At 23.1% G+C, this 20071-nt stretch overlaps 4 protein-coding genes across 4 annotated transcripts; 3 read left to right on the top strand and 1 right to left on the bottom strand. All coding sequences in view use genetic code 6, as the record gives it.

The window, feature by feature from the left end:
* Positions 1-3345: 3345 nt before the first annotated feature.
* On the bottom strand, positions 3346-6620 carry TTHERM_00723620 (tetratricopeptide repeat protein). The gene is made up of 8 exons (XM_001031840.2): positions 6431-6620; positions 5780-6280; positions 5590-5727; positions 4815-5471; positions 4468-4764; positions 4049-4414; positions 3813-3992; positions 3346-3755 (listed from the first exon to the last, which is right to left on the bottom strand). Exons 1-8 carry the CDS (start codon positions 6503-6505, stop codon positions 3621-3623), a joined length of 2349 nt encoding a protein of 782 aa, XP_001031840.2. The 5' UTR covers positions 6506-6620; the 3' UTR covers positions 3346-3620.
* Positions 6621-8075: 1455 nt separating this feature from the next.
* TTHERM_00723610 (UvrD/REP family helicase) lies at positions 8076-14888 on the top strand (the record flags this gene model as incomplete). Its single annotated transcript, XM_001031839.2, has 5 exons — positions 8076-10224; positions 10285-10425; positions 10473-10889; positions 11206-12380; positions 12603-14888. Exons 1-5 carry the CDS (start codon positions 8217-8219, stop codon positions 14886-14888), a joined length of 6027 nt encoding a protein of 2008 aa, XP_001031839.2. The 5' UTR covers positions 8076-8216.
* Positions 14889-17063: 2175 nt separating this feature from the next.
* On the top strand, positions 17064-17549 carry TTHERM_000723609 (transmembrane protein, putative; the record flags this gene model as incomplete). The annotated part of the gene is made up of 1 exon (XM_012800341.1): positions 17064-17549. The coding sequence occupies one exon, from the start codon at positions 17064-17066 to the stop codon at positions 17547-17549; it is 486 nt and encodes a 161-aa protein (XP_012655795.1).
* Positions 17550-18523: 974 nt separating this feature from the next.
* Positions 18524-19090, top strand: TTHERM_000723608 (transmembrane protein, putative; the record flags this gene model as incomplete). The annotated part of the gene is made up of 1 exon (XM_012800340.1): positions 18524-19090. The coding sequence occupies one exon, from the start codon at positions 18524-18526 to the stop codon at positions 19088-19090; it is 567 nt and encodes a 188-aa protein (XP_012655794.1).
* Between the last annotated feature and the right edge of the window lie 981 nt (positions 19091-20071).

The raw sequence follows: 20071 nt of genomic DNA, 5'->3' as shown, positions 1-20071 counted from the left end.
ATATTTTTATCATTTATTATAAATAAGATAGTTTATTAGTTGATTTAACATTCAAATTTATCAAATAAATGATTGTTACACATATCTCCTTTGTTATTAATTAGTTTTTTTTGGTTTTACATAGCAGTTTTAAATGATGTTATCAAATTACTGTTTTAGTAAAGATATTTACATTTCTTAATCTTCAGAAATTTCTTATTCAAAATTACTAAAGCTTTGCTAATTGTTAAAATTTTCTGAGAAGGTTTGATTATATAAATTTTCTTCATTTTAATAACTAGGCTATTACAAGGTTATATTTTGATTAGTTTTATTTTAAAGTATTTAATTTGACATTTAACCCTGCTAGACATAAATTCGTTAATGAGGAGATAAATTATCTCTGACAATAATAGTTTTTTTATTGTTGATTGGTGACTTAGAAAGATTTTTGATTTCATTTTAATTATCTGTTGTTCTTTTAGGAATAGGTGTGCGATTCTATAATTTGTTAGATATATTTTATCTGATAATTTATTACTAATTGTTAGTTTTTGCCAATGTAGAAATAGTGGATTAGTTATTATTTAAAGTCTGAATAGATTAATTGTAATATTAATCATTATTATTTTCAATCTTTTAATTATTCTCTATGGATATAGCATTTTAAAACTATCTTTCTTAATTGCTATAGTGATTAGCTTCGTTTTATATATCGTACACATTTGTATTATTTATTGTTTAATAGTTTGTTTAATTTTTCTAATTTGAGTTATTCACTGGAGTCAAGCTACTGTAGTTTTTTCTCAAAACAGGTGTCTATGTCTCTCTTCTTCTTTCTTTTGTAAAAGGAGTTACCCTCTAAGACTAAAAGCTGTTTCCTTCATCATTATAATAAAAATGTTTGTCTAATTTATTAACTCTATCACCTTGAGATCGCAGAATACTTAGCTGTTACTTTAATTTTTACTCTTAAATCATCATTTCTTACACCTTAATAGTTTGTTTCAAATCTGGATTTTCATATTCAATTTGGTCACCTTCTGTAAGCATTTTTTAATCTTAATAATTTATATAAATTGGCTTATTTGTGAAATTTATTTTTCTTTTAAGTGTGTTTTTTTGTTAAATTTTGATAGTTTCTTATATATTTTATACATTATTTTCTGAATGATTTCCATTATTTTAATCTTAAGATATTATAGGTTTTTTATGTTGCTCCTCTATAGAAACTTACTTAGTTAATAATATTTCTTTGTTGACCTAAAAACTTTCTTTTGACTCCTAATGCTTAATAGAATTTTGAACCTTTAAACTCTATTCTTCTCTTGGCTAATTTATTGTAGAATAACTTAAAGTATTTAACTTAATTTGCTAATCTTTGATAGTGGACTATTCATTTAATTATTCTCTGCTATTAATTAATTTATTACTCGACAATGAGCATTTGCTATAAAAATCATGAGATTTACTTACATTTTAATTATAATTATATAAATTCTATTAACCACTTTTATCAAAAAAGTTATCTTCTTTTGCTTAGTAAAAATTACTCACAGTTTAGTTTTCATTACTATTGTACCTCAATACTCTTCTGTTACCAAATTTTTTTATGTTTGCTGTTTAAACTCTGCTTTATTAACTCATTTCTCTTATAGGTGTTTACTTTAAACTTTAATTCTATTTAGGAATTTCTTTTTTTAAAGGCATCATTTACATCAATTAACCAATTCTTTGATTAATCTCTTCGACATTACCAGAGTCTTTATTAAAGTCTAATGTCTAATTGATACACTAAGATCCAGGCTTCATGCTACTAGTTAATGAGCTTTCTTCGACTTCTGTAACCTAACTGGGTAATTCTTTAATTGTTTTAGGTCTATTGCTAGCGTTTTTGTTTGTATTTGAATAAATACTTTAAATCTATTGCTATTTAGGCTTTTAGTTCTAATTTAATTCACTTGGGAGCTGCTTAATAGTTTCTTCCTTCTACTCTACATCTTAGTTTTCTTATATAAAAACATTTTTAGGATCAAATTCTATACTAGTTTTATTTTGTAAGTAATATTCTCCCCATTTATTTTACAAGTTATTCTATCTCTCTCTAACACGAGATTTTACAGGAGTTCTAGATTTGTGAAATTTGTTTTTCTACTCCTTTAATAAATTCTTAAAAAGATCTGCCTTCTTAAGTTAATTTTAAGGACTTATAGGTAAGAAAGGAGTATTAAGTAAGGGTTGCCATCCTTATTTACTATTTAAGATATGTCTATATTTTTCTACATTTTTAGTGTTGCTTAAATCTAATATAGGCAGAGTATTATTTGATCTTGTTTGATTAATTAAATCTAATTTTTTACGAGCCTTCTTATTAAATCCAGGATCCCACTCCAAAGGATAAGAATCTTCTATGACAATAACATCTGGTTCTTCCTGAATAGTTTGAATATGGGTATTATTTAAATTGGTTTGGCTTTTATCATTTTTATTATCTAAGTAAAAGGACGAGGATTTTTGTCTTTATTTATTGGAAAGATTTTAGTCTTATAAAATTAATTAGTTATCTTTTGATTCTTCTGTAATCGTAGAGTGAGTATCTATACTTATTTCTCTAACTAATCTTTGTTTCAACTTAATTTCTTGTCTCTTTTTTTTATTGTCAACTATTGTGTACTAGAAAACATCATTAAGTTATTTTTTCTGCTGTGCTTCTTAATAGATATTCTGTACTTTGATTGGCGTTTTCTTCCCTTTTCTCCTCACAGTTGACCTTTTTGTTGGCATTTATATCAGTTCCATTTATCCATCTTCTTCGCATTAATCAGTATAAGTTTTAACTAAAAAATCTTTAACTATATCGTATTCTACCTTTCCTTTTGTATTTTTTGGCGGTTTAAGTTGAGACTCCTCTTTTGATTTTTCGCTATAGTTAGTTTTACCTAGATATGATAATTTTCTTTCTTATTTTTATCTTGGTTAATTTCCTTCTGTGTTAAATACCTGCTGATCAACATGATTATTATGTTGTATTTTTTAATTAAAAGCAATATTTTTATCGTTTAAGTGCGCTTCAGTTCTTTTAATCTAATTTTCTTTTTGCTGAATCACTTACTGCTAATCAAGAGCTCCTTTGTAAGAACTCGAGTTTGGATGATTTTACTTGCTTTCATTATTATTTTTAATAATGTGCTAATTTGTAAACTCTTCTTCATTCATTCTTATAAATTATTATAAATATTATTTGTGAGTAATTAATTAGCTTCAATTTAATAAGTATCATCAGATTATTAATTTGATTGATTGATCAATTAACTATCTTAACAATGCTTTTTATGATTACATTATGTATATATCTAATATTCCGTTAAAAATTTAAGCAATTTACAAAGTCCAATTTTATCGAATATGCAAAAAAAGTGAATCTTATGGCTATAATAAATAGTTTTGACATAGATAAACAAGATCCATTTTTATTTCTTAACAACTATTTTATTATTTTGTTTCTTACTTAAAATGAAACTTTCAAATAAAATAATAACAATAATAATATTTATGAATTTAGATATTAAAGGATAGATATATATTTATTATTTTTATAATTAAAATTATTTTAATTTTTTTCTTTTATTAATTAAAAAATATCACTTCTTTTTATCATTTTTCCCTTTTGGTTTCGCTTTTTTAAGTGGATCTTTTTCATAAGTAATCCAAGGAGTGCGAAATTCTGGCAAAAAGCTAACTCCTTGTTTCTTACACTTAATTAAATTTCTCTAAACCTATACATTTATTTAATTTTTTTTAGAATTAAATGAACTAATTTAAAATAATGTTACAGTAGATGTTCTGATATGAAATTAGCCAAGCTCCAAATCAAAAATTGCATAAGCAATTTCGAAGTAAGTTATTGCTTCTAGATTTCTGTTTAACTTAAGCATGCAGCAACCTAAATTATTATAAACAGTCGCTGTTTCCATATTATCTGCTCCTATAGATAGCTCTCTTATTTCCCTTGCCTAAATTTAGTATATAAAACAAATTAGAATTTTCAATTTTTATTAGTTTAAATCACTTTTAAAAAGCTTCTAAGAGCCAAATTATACTCCTCAACACGAAATAACATTCCTCCAAGACCGCAATAAGGTAGAGCCTTATCAAGATAATCCATTTACAATTTATCAGATAAAACTTTGGAAGAAAAAAAAGATGAAAGAGCTAAATCATCTCTACCTGCTGATTAGAAAATCATACCTTTAAAAAAATCAAAAAATATTTCATTTTATATTGTTAGGTCACTTCTATCTTCTATATTCAACCATGTTTCATAACAAGTGTTTAAATTTTCTAATGAGGCGTAGAAATTTTATTGAGAATAATTTAGAATCGAGGCTTCTAAAAATTTTTTCGCATCTGCTGGGATATTTTATGGATAAATCATCTTTTTTTTATTGATTCTTGTTAAGATAAATAACTCTTAAAAAGTGAGTTTACTTCTTCTAAAAGCACAGGTGCTGCTTCAATATGACTCATTACACCACTCTATTGGTTAATTTGATATGGATTATTAAACTCAAGTTAATCATTGTAACTATTAAAATGATCATAAGTTGTTTTAGGAGGAGGAGGTGGCATTCCAGCCCATCTTATTACTCTTTCTTCCTCACCCTTTTTCTTTTTCTTTGGCTCTTCTTTTTATTTCTTTGCATTTTTGTCTACTGGAGGCTTTGGAGGTTACTCTCCAATAACCTTTGGCACATATTTTTGAATATCAACTACTTATTTCTCAGGCTTTTAGTATAATATTAAATATCTCATTTCATATAAAATGAAAAATTTACTTTGTAAGGAGGAGGTATTTGTGGCAGCTCAGATTGAAGTGTTTTATATATAGTATCAAGCTCAAATTTAGATGTCAACCCTTCACCAAATTTAAGGTTATTTTCTATAGCTTAAAGAAGTTTGAGGGGTTCATCAAAAAATTCATCATCATTTTCATATAATTTTGTCTTTTTCATCTGGTTTTAATTATTGAATCCATCTTACTAGTTTGATAAATCCTACTTACTTCCTTGTTGAGCTTAATTTTAAGAAAAATTGTTTGCCTTATTTACTTATGTATTTTAAGGAGTAGCCGGAGTGTCTTTTTTCTTATTTTAAAGCTGGATAGGACAAAATAAACGATAAATATAGGTGCTAGAAAATTTAGAAGACTTTTTAAGAATATCCCAATCATTTTCTTGCTTTTTGTTACGAATTTAGACCACGTTTTACATAAATTTAGAAATAGCATCTTAAACATCTTTGTCTTTCTTAATATGATCTTTAGGAGTAGTTTCTAAAGCCATTTTAACAAAAATCATTTAAAACTCAAAAAAACTTATATATGGATCTCCATCTGTTTTTGAAGTTATAGGCTTTTTCCCCAAATCCTTTTCAAGTATTTTTTTTATTTGCTCTTATTGATAGAAAAGAGTCTCTGCCTAGTTGAAAGGAGGCTTATTTAAATTAAAAAAGTTATTTCTTCATTTATTTGAATAAATTAAGCTCCATTTTAAATTCTATGATTTATTTGGCTTAAATCTTTTAAATTTTTAATTAATAAATGCAACTTACCACTAAACGCACTTATATATCTTGATAATGTTCTGATGTAATTAATGTAGGAATTATATTAGCATCTATTAATAGTTTTAGCACGCTCATTGTGCTAACCTTTTTATTTAACATATCTATTTCCTCCCATGTCAACATCTTTAATTAATAACATTTTCATTCAATTTCATAAAAACTTAATGATTTTTACTATGTTTTGTTTGTCATAATTTTCTGGCATATATGCAGTAAATAGGCGTTTTAAGTCCTCCTCATATTCCAAAATAGTTTCAATTGTGAATTCATTAAATATCTTCTTGTTAGATTCATCATAATTTAAAACACGATAAAAAACTGTATTTGCATTTGCACTTTTCTTTCTATGTTAAGGTATTTCCACTAATATCTATTCTAAATATCTATCAATTGGATTCTTCTAACCATGATAATAAAGCTTTCCTACTTTCTTCAAAAAATTCATAAATTTAAATCTATTCAATTTGCCTGGAACTAACTCTTTAGCTTGCTCTTATAATTTTTTCATCTGCCTTAAATCTGTTGTAATTTCTTAAACTTTCTTTTCTTGCTCTATTTCTTCATCTATTGCATTGTTATAGTTTTCTAAGTAAAATTTTAATCCAAAACCATTCCTAACTAATCCTTTCTCTAATAGTAGTATAAATAGCTCGCTAAATCTCATATGATTTTATTCCTAGATTTATAAATATTTGGAAATTAGTTTAAAAATCTATTCATTTTATTGCTCTATGCCATATTTAAAATCTTTTAGTACTCATGGCAAAATATGAAAATAGATTAAAAGATTATTTGATTTTTATCTTCATAAATTAATGCAAAATACCGATTTACAATAAGACTAATAAAGCTATTCTATTTTTTTCTCATCAGAAATTTAAAAAATGAATTTATCTTCCATTTAAGCTAAGTTTTTATATTTAAGAAGACTTCCTATTTAGATTTGATTTAAACAATATTTATAACTTTAATTTGGTAATAAAAACAAAATAAAGATAACAATTAATTATACAGATTTATTAATTACTGATTAAATAATATTTATTAGTACTAGAATCAAAGAAAAATGTATGCTGAAAAAAATAGGTAGACTCAATTTAACTAAATAGTTAAATAAATTCTACTTATTATTTATAATTTTATAAACTACCTATTTTATTTGCTTTTAAATATTTAAACTTTAGAATTTTAATTTAAAAAAAATACTTCTTTAGTGTTAAAATATTTATTTAAAATTAAGTCTATTAAATAACCTCCAACAATTTGCTTTAGTAATATAAACACCCTGCATAGCATATTTTGAAATTAGATATTTTATAGTAAATATGATATTATTACAAAATTAAAACAAAGTTCAATAAAAAATACATTTTTTAGTTAGTGTTATCAAAAAAAATATAATTTATTTATTTATTAAACAAAATTAATTTGCTTATTTATTCATTACTTATCTTCATCTAATTTAAGGCTTTCAGCTTTCAAACAATAGTTTTTAAAATATTTATTTTTAACTATTAAATATAATATTACTTCAATTTAATTTTAAATATACATATAATTTATTTATAAAGTGTTTTTAGTAAGTCTTTAATTCTCAAATTCATTTAAAAAATAATGTTTATCCTTTGAACTAGCAAAAAATTTTTTTACTTTTATTGCTTTAATTTAAATTTTTACCATTACTTTTATCTAAAAAAATGATTTTTTTCTTAAACATCTTAAATATCAAATCCAATAATAAAATTACAATTGAATTCATTTAAAACAAATATATTCAGTTCATATAAACAAATGTATTAGTTTTTAACACTTAAGTAAAAATATATCAAGTATTTATCTAAAAATATCAAATTTAATTTTTATTATTTATTAGTGATTATTGTTTTTTTGTTATAATAATTTATTTTATAAAAAAAAATATTATTAAAAAGTAGTTACTTAAAACAATAAATGATAGTATTTTTGATATTATTTAGTTAATATTATCAATAACTTATATTTTTAGTTATAAAAATTAAAAAGTTGACATAAAAATTTAACTATTGCAATTTTTACAAAAAAATTTATTCTAATATTTTAGAAGCAAATACTAATATTAAAAGCTAAAAAAGAATAATCAAACTAAAAAAAATATAAGAGTAGATTGATTTTATGAAATAAAAATTATAAAAATATTTATTGAATTCATTTTGCAATTAAAATAAAATAATTTTACAATCTTAAGAAATACGAAATAATTAAACTAAAAATGTTACTTAGCTTCATCGAAAATAGTAGATAACTTGAAATGTAATTACAGTATCTATTTTATTATAAAATTTTAATTTAATACGATTAATGATTTTAATTCTAACAAATGTATTTAATTTAAGCGCCAATTTAATTAGTATTTAATTAGCTATAATTTAAAATAATTAACCCTCAAAAAAATAATTTGATTTCTAAGATTTTTTATATCAATTTTTATTATTATCTAAGTTAGTGAAGAATCTTGCAAAGCAAAATAAAAGCAATTTTTGATATCTTAACTTTAATTATTTTTAGAATATTTTTAAAGGTGCTTAAATATATTTGGAGCAAATTTTTTATATAAAATATTAAAGTACACTAAAATGAAATAAACTAAAATAAAATAAGTTTAAGGTTAGGCTTCATTAAAAAGTTTTTTTAAACCTAAAAACGCAGATGTTTAGGATGATATTTAGACTGAAAATAAAGAAAATACAATCTATTAATAGAATTTAAAAATAGATATCAAAGTGGAAGATGATGGATTCTATCAGCAATAAATTGATAACAATTTAAATTCTGTATAAAATCCTAGTTTTGAATAAAATGATGCTTAGGAATACGAAAATAGTTATGATATTTTACAAAAAAGGGAGGAATACATCAAAAAAAAATTAAGTCCTTTCAAATACAGTAAAAAAAAATCATTCAAATCAAAAGTTAAAGCTAAAATAGGGTAAGATGATAGTTGTTCATCTCCTCTCAATAAAAAAAGAATGAAATAATCATCAAAATGGATTAGAATGACACCATCTTCTAAAAAAAAGATCAAAGTTGAAGAAGATGATACGATTGAATAAGAACAAAAATTAGCTTCTATTTATAAATAAGAAAGACTTTCTTCAATACAGTTTAGTCCTAAAGAAGATTAATCCAAGTAGAATTAAATGGAAGTGCAAGATGATGAATAAGTAGCTATGGTTTCTTAATTTGATAGCCGTTAAGATGCTTTTTCAAATAACAGTAAAAAAAGTGAATGTAGTAAGGGATCAAAATCAGAGGGGAAGGCTAACAGATAACTTTAAATTAATGATTTTAGGTAGTTTAATTCTACTTTAAAAAATAATTAAAGTAAATTATGCTAAAAAAATTTAAGCGAAGCTGATATTTAAAATAACAATAAAATGATTGTTGAATATGAAGAATGCAATAGAACAATGGAATGTGAAACTAATATAAATTAGATTATAATTCATAATTAAATTGAAGAAAATAATGAAAAAGGCTTTTAAAAAAATAATAATTAGATTGAATAAAGTAAATAAAACAGCATAAATAAAGATAATTAGATTTTAACTAATAATTCAACTCAATAAAGCAAGGAAAGTAAACTAAACCATAATATTTAGATTTTAATAAATAATTCAATAGAAGATAACAAATAAATAAGTGCTTAAAATGAAAATAAAAATTGCTAAATTTAAGAAGAATAGCAACCTAAAATAAATTAAAAGAAAAAAATGAAGAATTTATTATCTTTTTGTGTTCCTACTCAAGGTAAAAATAGTGATAAGGCAAAGTAAAAAGAAAATATTATAAATGGTGATTAAGAAAAAGATTAATTTAAGGAAAGTAGACTCATCTAAAAAAATAAAGATGATCAACCATAAGACAAATAGGTTTAGTTAAAAAATGTGCTACAAAAATAGTCAGAAAATAAAATAAAATCCCAGAAAGAAAGCACAAACTCAAAATTAGTATTTGGTAAACAAAATATAAATAAAGAAGCTTAAAAATAAGATGATATACCTTAAGAAAGTGATCAATAATTATTAGAAGAAGATATTTAAAATCTAAATTAATAACAATAAGAAAATGAAAATGAATTAAAAGAGTTAGAAGAAAATAAAAAAAATATTGATGCCTAAACAAAAGCAAACGAAAAAAATGCATAAAATTTATTTAAGATATTTATTTCACATATGGAGTAAAATGTCAAAGATTTAAGTGATATTTAACAGAAGAACTTGAATAAAATAAAAAAATTAAAGCCTGTAACTAAAAATTGTTATGAAAATCAAATTAAGCAATATTAACTATCTGAATAATATGATAATTTTATTGTTTAATATGAAAAAATCCAAGAATTAAAAAACTAATTTAGTGATTACATTGAATTTATGAAGATTCCTAAAAAGAAAAAAAATGAAATTAATAAGTAGATCAATTAGGTTTACAAATAATTTCCTACTAATAGAGAGGAATTCGAGAAAACTATGAAATAAAATTTAGATATGTACTATTCAAGATTTTTAAAATTTACATCGTTTCCTGAGAATGAACAAAACAATAAATAAAAAAGAGAAGAAAAATAAGAAGTTTAAAAAATGGGTATTTATTAATTTTAATGAGAATAAGCGATAGAGTTAATAATTTATTTTTTATTTATAGAAATGAAAGGAAAGGATAATTATAGGGTGATAAGTTATAAAACATAGTGGGATTAATAAATAGAAATTCGTCCTACAGAAGAATAATTAGATGTTATTGTTAGTGATATTAAGAAAGATACAAAAATTATTGCGTGTGCCGGTAAATATTATGCATAAAAATATTTTATAAAATTTATTATCAAACAGGTAGTGGCAAGACAACAACTTTAGTTATAAGACTGAAATACTTATTAGATCATGGGGTCAAACCAAATTAAATTATTATCAGTACTTTTAATATAGAAGCTGGTAAACATATAAGTTAGAAAGTGTATGAAATGATTGGAAAGGAAGTTTAGCAATCGATCCTAATTGGAAATATTGATAAAATAGCATATAAATTTATCAGAAGCGAGCTAGAAGCTAAGTAAAAGAATTCTCAATCAGTTTTATTATTTAGTTAAAGAGAATATTGTGATATTTGGTTAGCACATATCAAGAAATATAAGTTTTAATACCTTTAATACAAATATTTTTTCTTTGACGAATTTTAAGACGTATCTGAACTACAATATGAAATACTCATGGAATTCAAAAAACTTAATTGCATTTTAACTGTCATAGGTAATAATTTCTTATTTTATATATTTAATGTGATACTTTACTTAGCATTAAAATCTAATCTTTTCTTGAATCAAATTTTAGAAACCTAATAAATAATTTTTTAAAATTTGGTTTTTCAAAATTTTGGATAAAATAAGTTGAGAAAAATGTGGTGGACTAAATTATTTGAAATTTCATATTTAAAATTTAAAGATATAGCTGATCTTTTTTTACTTAGTTTAGTAGTTGATAATAAGACTTAATAATTTAATTGAAAAGATAATTAGCACAAAAAATAATTATATATTTTAAATATATATATTCTTATTTAAATTAGGTGATGATGCTTAAAATATTTACGGTTTCAGAGATACAAAAATTGATATTATTTAAAATAGAATTAATGATGATTTGAAGAAGAAAAAAAAGGACTTACTAGAGTTTAGATTAACTGCAAATTATAGAAGTACACATCTAATAACAAAATTTGCTAACAAAATTATAGAAAAAAATGAAAATTTGATTAAAAAAACTATGTAGAGTGCTTAGGAGATACACGGAGAAACAGAAGAAGAAAAAATGAAGAGTAAGTATGATAAAGAAGGAGACTATCCTTACTTACATATTTTTGATTCTGAGAAATAATAAAATGAATCTATTATCAAAAGAATACTTTCGTTAGTTAAAAATAAAGGATTTCAATTTAAAGATATTGCAATTATAGGTCCAATGAATGACTAGCTGAAAAAGTTTGAAGAAGTTGTTGAAAAGCACAATTAAAAGAGTATTTAGAGTGACCAAATACCTTATTAAGCTTTTATCACTTTAAAATTTGAAGATTTTAAGTTAATAGAGTTTAATGCTGCTCCATAAAAGTAAAACAAACTCACTATTTCAACAATTCATAGGAGCAAGGGACTCGAGTGGGACATAGTTTACTTTTTGGGTTGTAATGATGATTAATTTCCTATGGCTTTCGTTTAAAAAAATAAAAATTAGGCTTGTACCATTTTAGAAGAGTAAAGAAGATTATTTTATGTTGGTGCTACAAGGGCAATAAAGGAGCTAAACTTTTGTTGCATTGTTAAAGAACCTGAAAAAATGAAGGAAAAAGATAAAATGTAAGGAAAATTTAAGGTTACCAGGTTTTTTGCAGATATTCCAAGAGAATACTATAGAGCAGATATCATTTTAGACTTTTAAGACCACATAATAAAAGATTATAAATGGATAGAATTTGATGAATCATAAAATGGGGAAGAGGAATAAAATTGTATTAAGATCAGAGAAGTTATATCTAAAATGAATAGCAAGCAACTTGAAGATATAAATACTTTCACTTAAAATATAGTACAAGAAAAGGTAGTTAAAAGCCTTTATATGGAAAAGCATGAAATTTCTCAATAAGTTAAAGACAATTAATTATTTTCAGAAATGGGTATGTTTTTTGATAGATGTATAGTAAGAATGATTGGAGAAAAGTACAAAGCTAAAAATTCATTCTATAATTAAGTAAAATTTTAATTTACCTTATTTAATAATTCATATTATAATATAAAGTTGCTAATAATAAAAATTCAAGTAAAAGCATAACAAAATAATCTATATTTATTACTTAATATAAATTCATTTTGATTGAAAAAAAAAGAGGAATTTTTTATTATTAAATTTATTTCACAATAAAATTAATAAAAAAAAAATTTAAGCCAATAAATTAATTAATAAATTAAATAGGTTGCTGCTTAGGTCATATTACCTTAAATATATGAATTGCATTTACCAGAGAATTTGTTTAGACTTTTCTTGAGGTACAGCAAGTTTTTTACAACTTTTGACTCTGCTTAGTTAGATGATTAGAGAAATGTCATTGAAAGATTCAAAAATGAAGGTGATAGAGATAAGAGTGAGTAAGATATTTAAGATATGTAGGAACTTCACAATATTTTATCATACAATGCAGAAATTTAGTGTCTAAAAAAAATACATATTTTTAATTTTTAAAAGCACAGACCAAACAAATATTTTTAAGATCAATTTGAAAGACTTGGATAGAGTTATATTATAGCACTTAGTGAGTATATGAATAAACATAAAAAAAGTGAAGATATTTTTGAGAACATTTATAAAATATCAAAATGTGGATTTTTGTTTGAGAATAGAAGAAAATACCTGTACAACAACAACTTGACTGCTATTTTAGATTACGAGCTCCTTAAAAACATTTAGATTAACTTTATTAACGGTTATTTATCTTAATATTAAAGTATAGAATGCAAGAAGATTTACAAGACTAAGAATATTTAAGGTCTCATTGATTTAATAGCAAATTAAAATCATTTAATTTTCTTTAAGTTTGATATATTCGAAACATACAAAAAAGAAGATTTCTTAAATTATCTTTTTGCTGCTTCTTATATGTATGTTACTGATAAAATTAATATAGAATAAATTAGTATATTTAATTTTCTATCTGGGACAATTCAATCAATAGATTTAAGAGGCTGGGATTAACAACAGTCTTTTTTCAATTAAATTGAATAAATCGCAAAAGGCTAAATACTACAGAATGTTCAAAATAACATCTTGCAAATAATAGACTAAGAAGAAGATAAGGTGTTAAATAAAGAACAAAAAGAAGAATTGAAAAAAATAATATTTTAAAGTAAGACTCCATAAGAGCTTTAAGAAAATATTGAAAATATAAAATCAGGTTAAAAATCAGTTAATAAAGCTTAAATGATTGATGAAGGGAATAAAGGTGAAGAATAAATTGAGTAATAAAGAGATAATAAAGATAATTAAAATTAATTAGATAGAGGTATGATAGTTGAAGAAGATTATCATTTAAAACCTTAAGAATAAAAAGATAAAAGTTAATTAATAGATTAAAATTTCATTGAGCATAATAGATAAGTAATTGATTCTTATGATCCTTTGAGGAAAAAAATATAGTTTGAGGAATAGAATCATCCTGCTATTTTATTTAATGATATATAAATCGATGAAAATAGTAATTTTTTAAATAATGAATTTGATAATATAGAAAATCAAAAGAATTTTAGTTAAATAATCAACAATAATAAAATAAATGAAGATCACTCAAAAATGATTACTGAATAATAATAGGATTTATAATTTAAATAAGAAGAAGAATAAGATAAAATAAATCAAATTTAAGTTACAAATGTTTAAAATTAAAATAATGATATTAAAATATAAAATATTTAAAAACAACAATTTAATTAGAAAAAAACAGAATTTAAAAGTTCCATATAGTATCAGAAAGAGCTAAGATAAAAAGAGTTAATAGAAAGTGATAAAAGTGAGAAAGTTTTAAATAAAATCCAAAATCTTTAACAAACATACCTTAATATATTGTAAGACACTTCAAGTGAAACAGTAAGAGAAAAAAAGTGCTCATTTCTTACTAAAGAGAATAGTAAAAATTAAGTTTAATTTTAACCTTAACAGATTTAAGAGAGGAAAAAGTAATTCTACTCTTCGAATAATAATCTAAGCAAATAATTTAATTAAAAATCATTTGAACAAAATACTCTTGAGAACTAAATTTTTGAGGAGAGCTATTAAGCAGAACAAGATTTTGATTATTAAAAATAGCAGAAGAGTGGAAGCATTCCTGATTTAGAAGAAGATGATATTTCTAATATTTAATCCTAAGAAGAAGATAATAATTATAGTTAAAATTATAATTTTTAAAATCAGATTAAAGAAAATAAAATTATATCTTCTAATTTATATAAGAAAAATGTATTTAAAGGATCTAATAAAAGCCCAAATAGCAAATTAAATTTAAAATAAGAGATAAAACTAAAACCAGGAAACATAACTCCAACTTACAAAGTGAATTAAAAATAGTTTGAAAAAAATAGCCTAATAAATTATAATTAGAAATTCAACTCATAGGAAGAAGAAGACATAGATTCAGATTAAGATGATTCTGATGTTTTAAGAATTATATAAAGATTAAAAATTTAAGAATAGGAAAAGAAAAAGCATTGAATTTATGTAATATAAAGAAATGGCTATTGTTTCAATTTATAATTCAATAGATAATATAACAAAGCTTTAAATAGTAAATTTATTTTTTCAAGATGGATAATACTCTAATTAATAAGTTATTAAATAAATAAATAAAAATTATAATTTAAAAAATATAGCAATAAATGTAAATTTTAATATAATTAAAATTCCATTATAACTGTAGTAAATGCATTCATATTTACTTAAAGAACTATGAGTTTAACATTATATTTAAAATGTAATTTTATAACACTTAATCATTTTACTTTTATGTAATTAATCAATTTTAAAAGATTATCAAATTTTAAATATTTAGATCTAACTGCAATAAAAACTATTATATAAAATGATTATTTTTAAGAAATTATTATAGTAAATATTAAATCTTTGTATGTTTATCAATATTATTCTAAAATAGTCGTTTTTAAAATTTTGATGAATTATGATGAAATAAATGTTTTAAAATTTTTTAAATTCATATTTAAACTTAGAATTTGTTTTTTTTAATGTTGGTAAATTAAACATTATTTTTGAAACGAAACTAGATGATAATTATGATTTATTTACTTTTAAATAAAAATAATTTAATTTTTCAAATTTTTGATGATGCAAAATATAATAGAAAAGTAAATTTAGTAAGTAATTAAGATGTTATTTATACACAAAAGAAATTCTTTACAAAAACAAATAATTAAAGTTATGTGAGTTTTATCAGAAAAAATGATGAAAAGTCATTCGTTATTGTTAGCATAGGTTCCCATTTGTGGTGAATTGTCAAGTGACTAAATTTATTAATTTTATTACAAATTATTATTACTTTATTCTATAGCTTAGGTATTTACATTAAAATTATTATTCACAAATTTAGATTTTCTTGTATCCATTTTAAGAGTATCTCCAAAACCTAATCCTTTTGAAAGAGATGGAGAACCTACAGAGCGAGGAGTGTTACTTTGACTTCCATGATCGATTGCTGTTATCAAGGCATAATAATTCTCATTCATTTTGATATCATATGATGCAAGTTAACCCATTTACTTATATTAGCTCATATAGGCGTTTTGAAGAGGATCTGAGGATTCTATTGCAGCAACTTTTAAAGATTAAGAGTTTCTAAAGAAACAAGGTAAAATTTTTGACAAAACAGTGGAAATGATTTTAAGAATAGCTACATCTGCAATGTAGAAAGCTAAAATCAAGGCAAGTAAAAAAAATAAATAAAGTGATGAATATGTTCTATCAACTACAGGGGAATTTTGATTACTTGTGATGACAACTTCATAGACACCAGCTGAATTCAAAGTATTTGAAATAGAAGACGAAATTTAAGAAGAACTTCTAGGAAATATCAATGGTGAACCATACATATATATGCCAATACTAAGGTGAAATAGTAAGGACCAAGGTATCAATTTTAGCATAGAGTTATTCAATAATTAATCATAGGCTGGAGGTTTTTTGTGCCATCTTAAGAGCATATACTTAAATACCCAATATTAGCTGGTCAAAGACACTGCTGCACAAGGTAATAGCAGTGGTTAGCCAGAAGAATAGAACAAACTGACAAACACAACGTTCATGAAAGATGTGTAACGGGCAATCAAATTAAATTCATCTCCTACTAACAGCTTGTTCATTTCTACTTGTATTATTTTTTTTTTTGCTGATCTCTGTCTACAGCATTTTTTAATTGGAATTATAATCAGTTATATTACGTGAGGAAATAGTGTGGAGAAAATCATAGTCAAAATCATTTTCTAACCTACTTTAACATACCAATCTCTATCAAAGTCAGCAGAGAAGGTTTAAGATTTTTAGCTTTGCAGATTTTTTAAAGGTGGAATAGGACTTGTAAAGTAAACAGCCGTAACAAATCCAAAAATGTCTGATTGAAGCTATTAATTAGATTTTAAAAATAAAATATGAGATTACATTTTAGAAGCCAATAAAATTTTACTAATAGTGTAAGTATAGCAGTGTTGATGAATACACAAATGAAAAGAATGATGGTTGATGTTGTTGTTTCAGTAGTTACATTAGGAAATCTCAAAAAATTCGAAAGCTTTTTAATGATACCAACTAAAATTGCATTTACTACAACAATAGCAGAACTAGTTGCTATTGTAAGTGCTTAAACTTCTACATAAGCAAGATATGTATTCCAACAATAATTTTCAATTTGACTGTTAGATAACATTTCTTAAATGTCAACTGTTGTGCAATAACAGTATTGTGATTAGCTGGTATCAATTTATTTTGCTTACTCATAAGTATATTTATTAGAGGGGCATGAAGATGTTTACTACTTTGGTTGTAAAACATTTGCTACTACAAGGGTTGATAGAGTCATTAACATTACGCAGACAATAATCAAGAAAACTGCAACAGCTCTTAAAAATCTATTGCCTATTTTATAAAATTATAAATATTTATAAATCTTTCAAAAAATCACATAAATTTTAAAATGAGCTCTTATAATTCATGATTAAGTATTTCATATATCACAAACAACTGATAAATTTTATTTTTGGAGAATTCAAAAATTTTTAAATTAGTAAATAAACGAAAAAGGAAATAATAATCAAATTTTAAAATAAAAAGTTATTTTACCTGATTTAACATCCAAGTTTTCCCATTTGATATTAGATGGTTCATCAACAATAGGTTCTATTTAAAGTGAGTACAATCCTCTAAATTTTAGGTCTTAAGGCATGCGTGGTCTTAAGCAGCATAGAATAAATCTGTAAATCCAATGAGGGTGATTATATCTATTGTAAACTTCAGTGAACTATTTCTTTTAATCAAAGGTATTAAAGACTACAAATGCAGAAAGAGTTTCATAAAATTTATACTCTGCATTACCTCCTAATTTCTTTGTTACAATCACATCTATTTTTTCTTAGAGAACTTTGAGTTTGTATTCTTTTTCTTTAAGAACAAAATTATAATCTTTATTGAGTATTTCACACTTTTTCTTTTCAATAGATATTTATTCAATCAGTTCTGATTCCTTTCTATGTAAGTAGAGAGTATCTTTAAAGTCTTTACTAAATGATATTTCCATAACTGTCAATTGATCGCCAAATGTAGAGTACTTTTTCATTGCTTTTTGAATGAAAACTTTAAGCTCATTTTAATCTATTGTATTTCTTGGTAGACCTTTTATTTCTACGCAGTACTAGCTAGGTAAGATCATTTTCTTCTGAGCATTTATTTAATTAGTTGTAAATCTTTTATAGTAAAGAATAAAAAGAAAGAAGATAGAGCTGTACACAATATCTGGGATCCATACATAATACTTTCTAGTAGACTTTAAAAAATAATAAATAAACAAAAACGCGAAAAAGCAACAGAAATTGATGAAAATTAAAGAAAATATATAAAAAGTAGAAGTTCAAATTATAATCATACCTGAGAGCTTACAAAGTCATTAATACTTTAGTCATTCTACTGTTATACTTGCTATTTTTCTGATTAGGTCGCTGTACTACTGGGGATAGTGAGTTGTAGTTAAGGTTAATTTGCCAAAGAAAGTTTGCTTAAGCTAAAAAGACCACTTGTGTTAGTAACTCCTCCTCCAGTATAATTTGAATAATAAGTTGGAGCACAGATTAATGTTGCAATCCAAAAAAAGATTGCTACTTTTTTTAATAGATCAAAATAAAAGAAAATTCCTATGCCATATTTCTTTAGATTTTCAAGATCACAAGATAGTTCAAAAGGTTTTGGCTCACCTGAAGACTTATCTAATATTTGATATTTTTTTACTTATCTTTATGCTTCTTTCCAATCAGCCTTTTAGTATTTCGTTCTCTCTATTTCTGAAAGCTCAGATTAAGCTATTGATACATCTAAAGGATTTGGTTAATTAGCTTTAGGTATCATTTAATAATTTTAAATATTATTTTATCTTGTATTGTTTTTTCTAATTTAAATGTTTTTTATGCTATTTATTTTTAATTCTACTTTTGTTTCTTTTTTTTAGTTAAAGTTATAGTTATTTTTTTTATTAATTAATTTATGAATTAGGCACTAGCAGATTATTTATTCGATAAATTAAAAAGGAAATATACCTAGAGTTTTTAAATTAACTTTTAAACCTCAAACGCATTTAAAGCAAGAAGAATACAAAAGCATTTATAATTAAATTCCCCTTTTTTTTAGAGCTGTATTATATTTGATGTAAAATTTAGTCAGCATTTAAATGCATAAAGTTAATAAATTGATATACAATATCATTTATAGTTAATTAATTTCGAACAATAGACAAAATAATTACATTTAAATTTTATTATTTATCTATTCTAGTAATCTATAAACTAGGTTAGTTATCAAACAAAAACATTATTAGTATTGTATGTATTTTTTTTTATTTTATAAAAGATTAAAAAAGTTGATTATATTTTCAAAAGTTAAGATATAAAATAAAGTCAATATATGTATAAAAAATTATTTTAATAATAAAAAAGCTAATATATTAGAGATAATATTAAGATTATTCGAATTTTTATATTTAAACTGCAGTTATAAATCAGTTAGCTCCTCAATTATATCTGTCACTTCATATAATTATCTTACAGTTACTGATTAATTATTTTAATTTTCCTCATTTTCATGGGTATTCAGATGGTAAATTTCGAGTAAAAATTTACTTAACAAGAAAGTACTGTTTAAATTTTTGATCAAGGGAGTCAAGAGAAAGAAATAATTGTTTTTTATAGGAGCAAGAACATGATTGATTAATAATAATAATAATAAATTATTAAATTATGATATATAAGTATGTATGTATCTATAAACTTATGGAATAAAAATATTCGTATAAATTATTCTTTACTTTTCAATTTTTTTATATTTTATAGCTAATATTTATTTTGTAAATTTTTTCAGTTAAGCCATATAAAAAATAATATAAAATGGTTATTAGTTAGTTAGTAGGATTAACTGAATTTTGTTGCTATCAATTATATTTAGTTTTTTGTTTACTTATTTTAATAGATATTTTGTGCTATTTCTGCACAAATCTTTCAGCAAATGAAAGAGAAAAAATTTTTTAAATAATATATAAAGTATTCTTCTATAATATTATATATAGATGATAGGTAGCGATGGTTAAGGTTTACTTTAGTGAAGATTCGTGTATCTAGATATGTATATAATTT

Source organism: Tetrahymena thermophila, assembly GCF_000189635.1.
Source record: "Tetrahymena thermophila SB210 genomic scaffold scf_8254362, whole genome shotgun sequence".
NCBI lineage: Eukaryota > Ciliophora > Oligohymenophorea > Hymenostomatida > Tetrahymenidae > Tetrahymena > Tetrahymena thermophila.
Note: the sequence above shows the minus strand (reverse complement) of the source record. Positions and strands in the feature narration are given on the sequence as shown.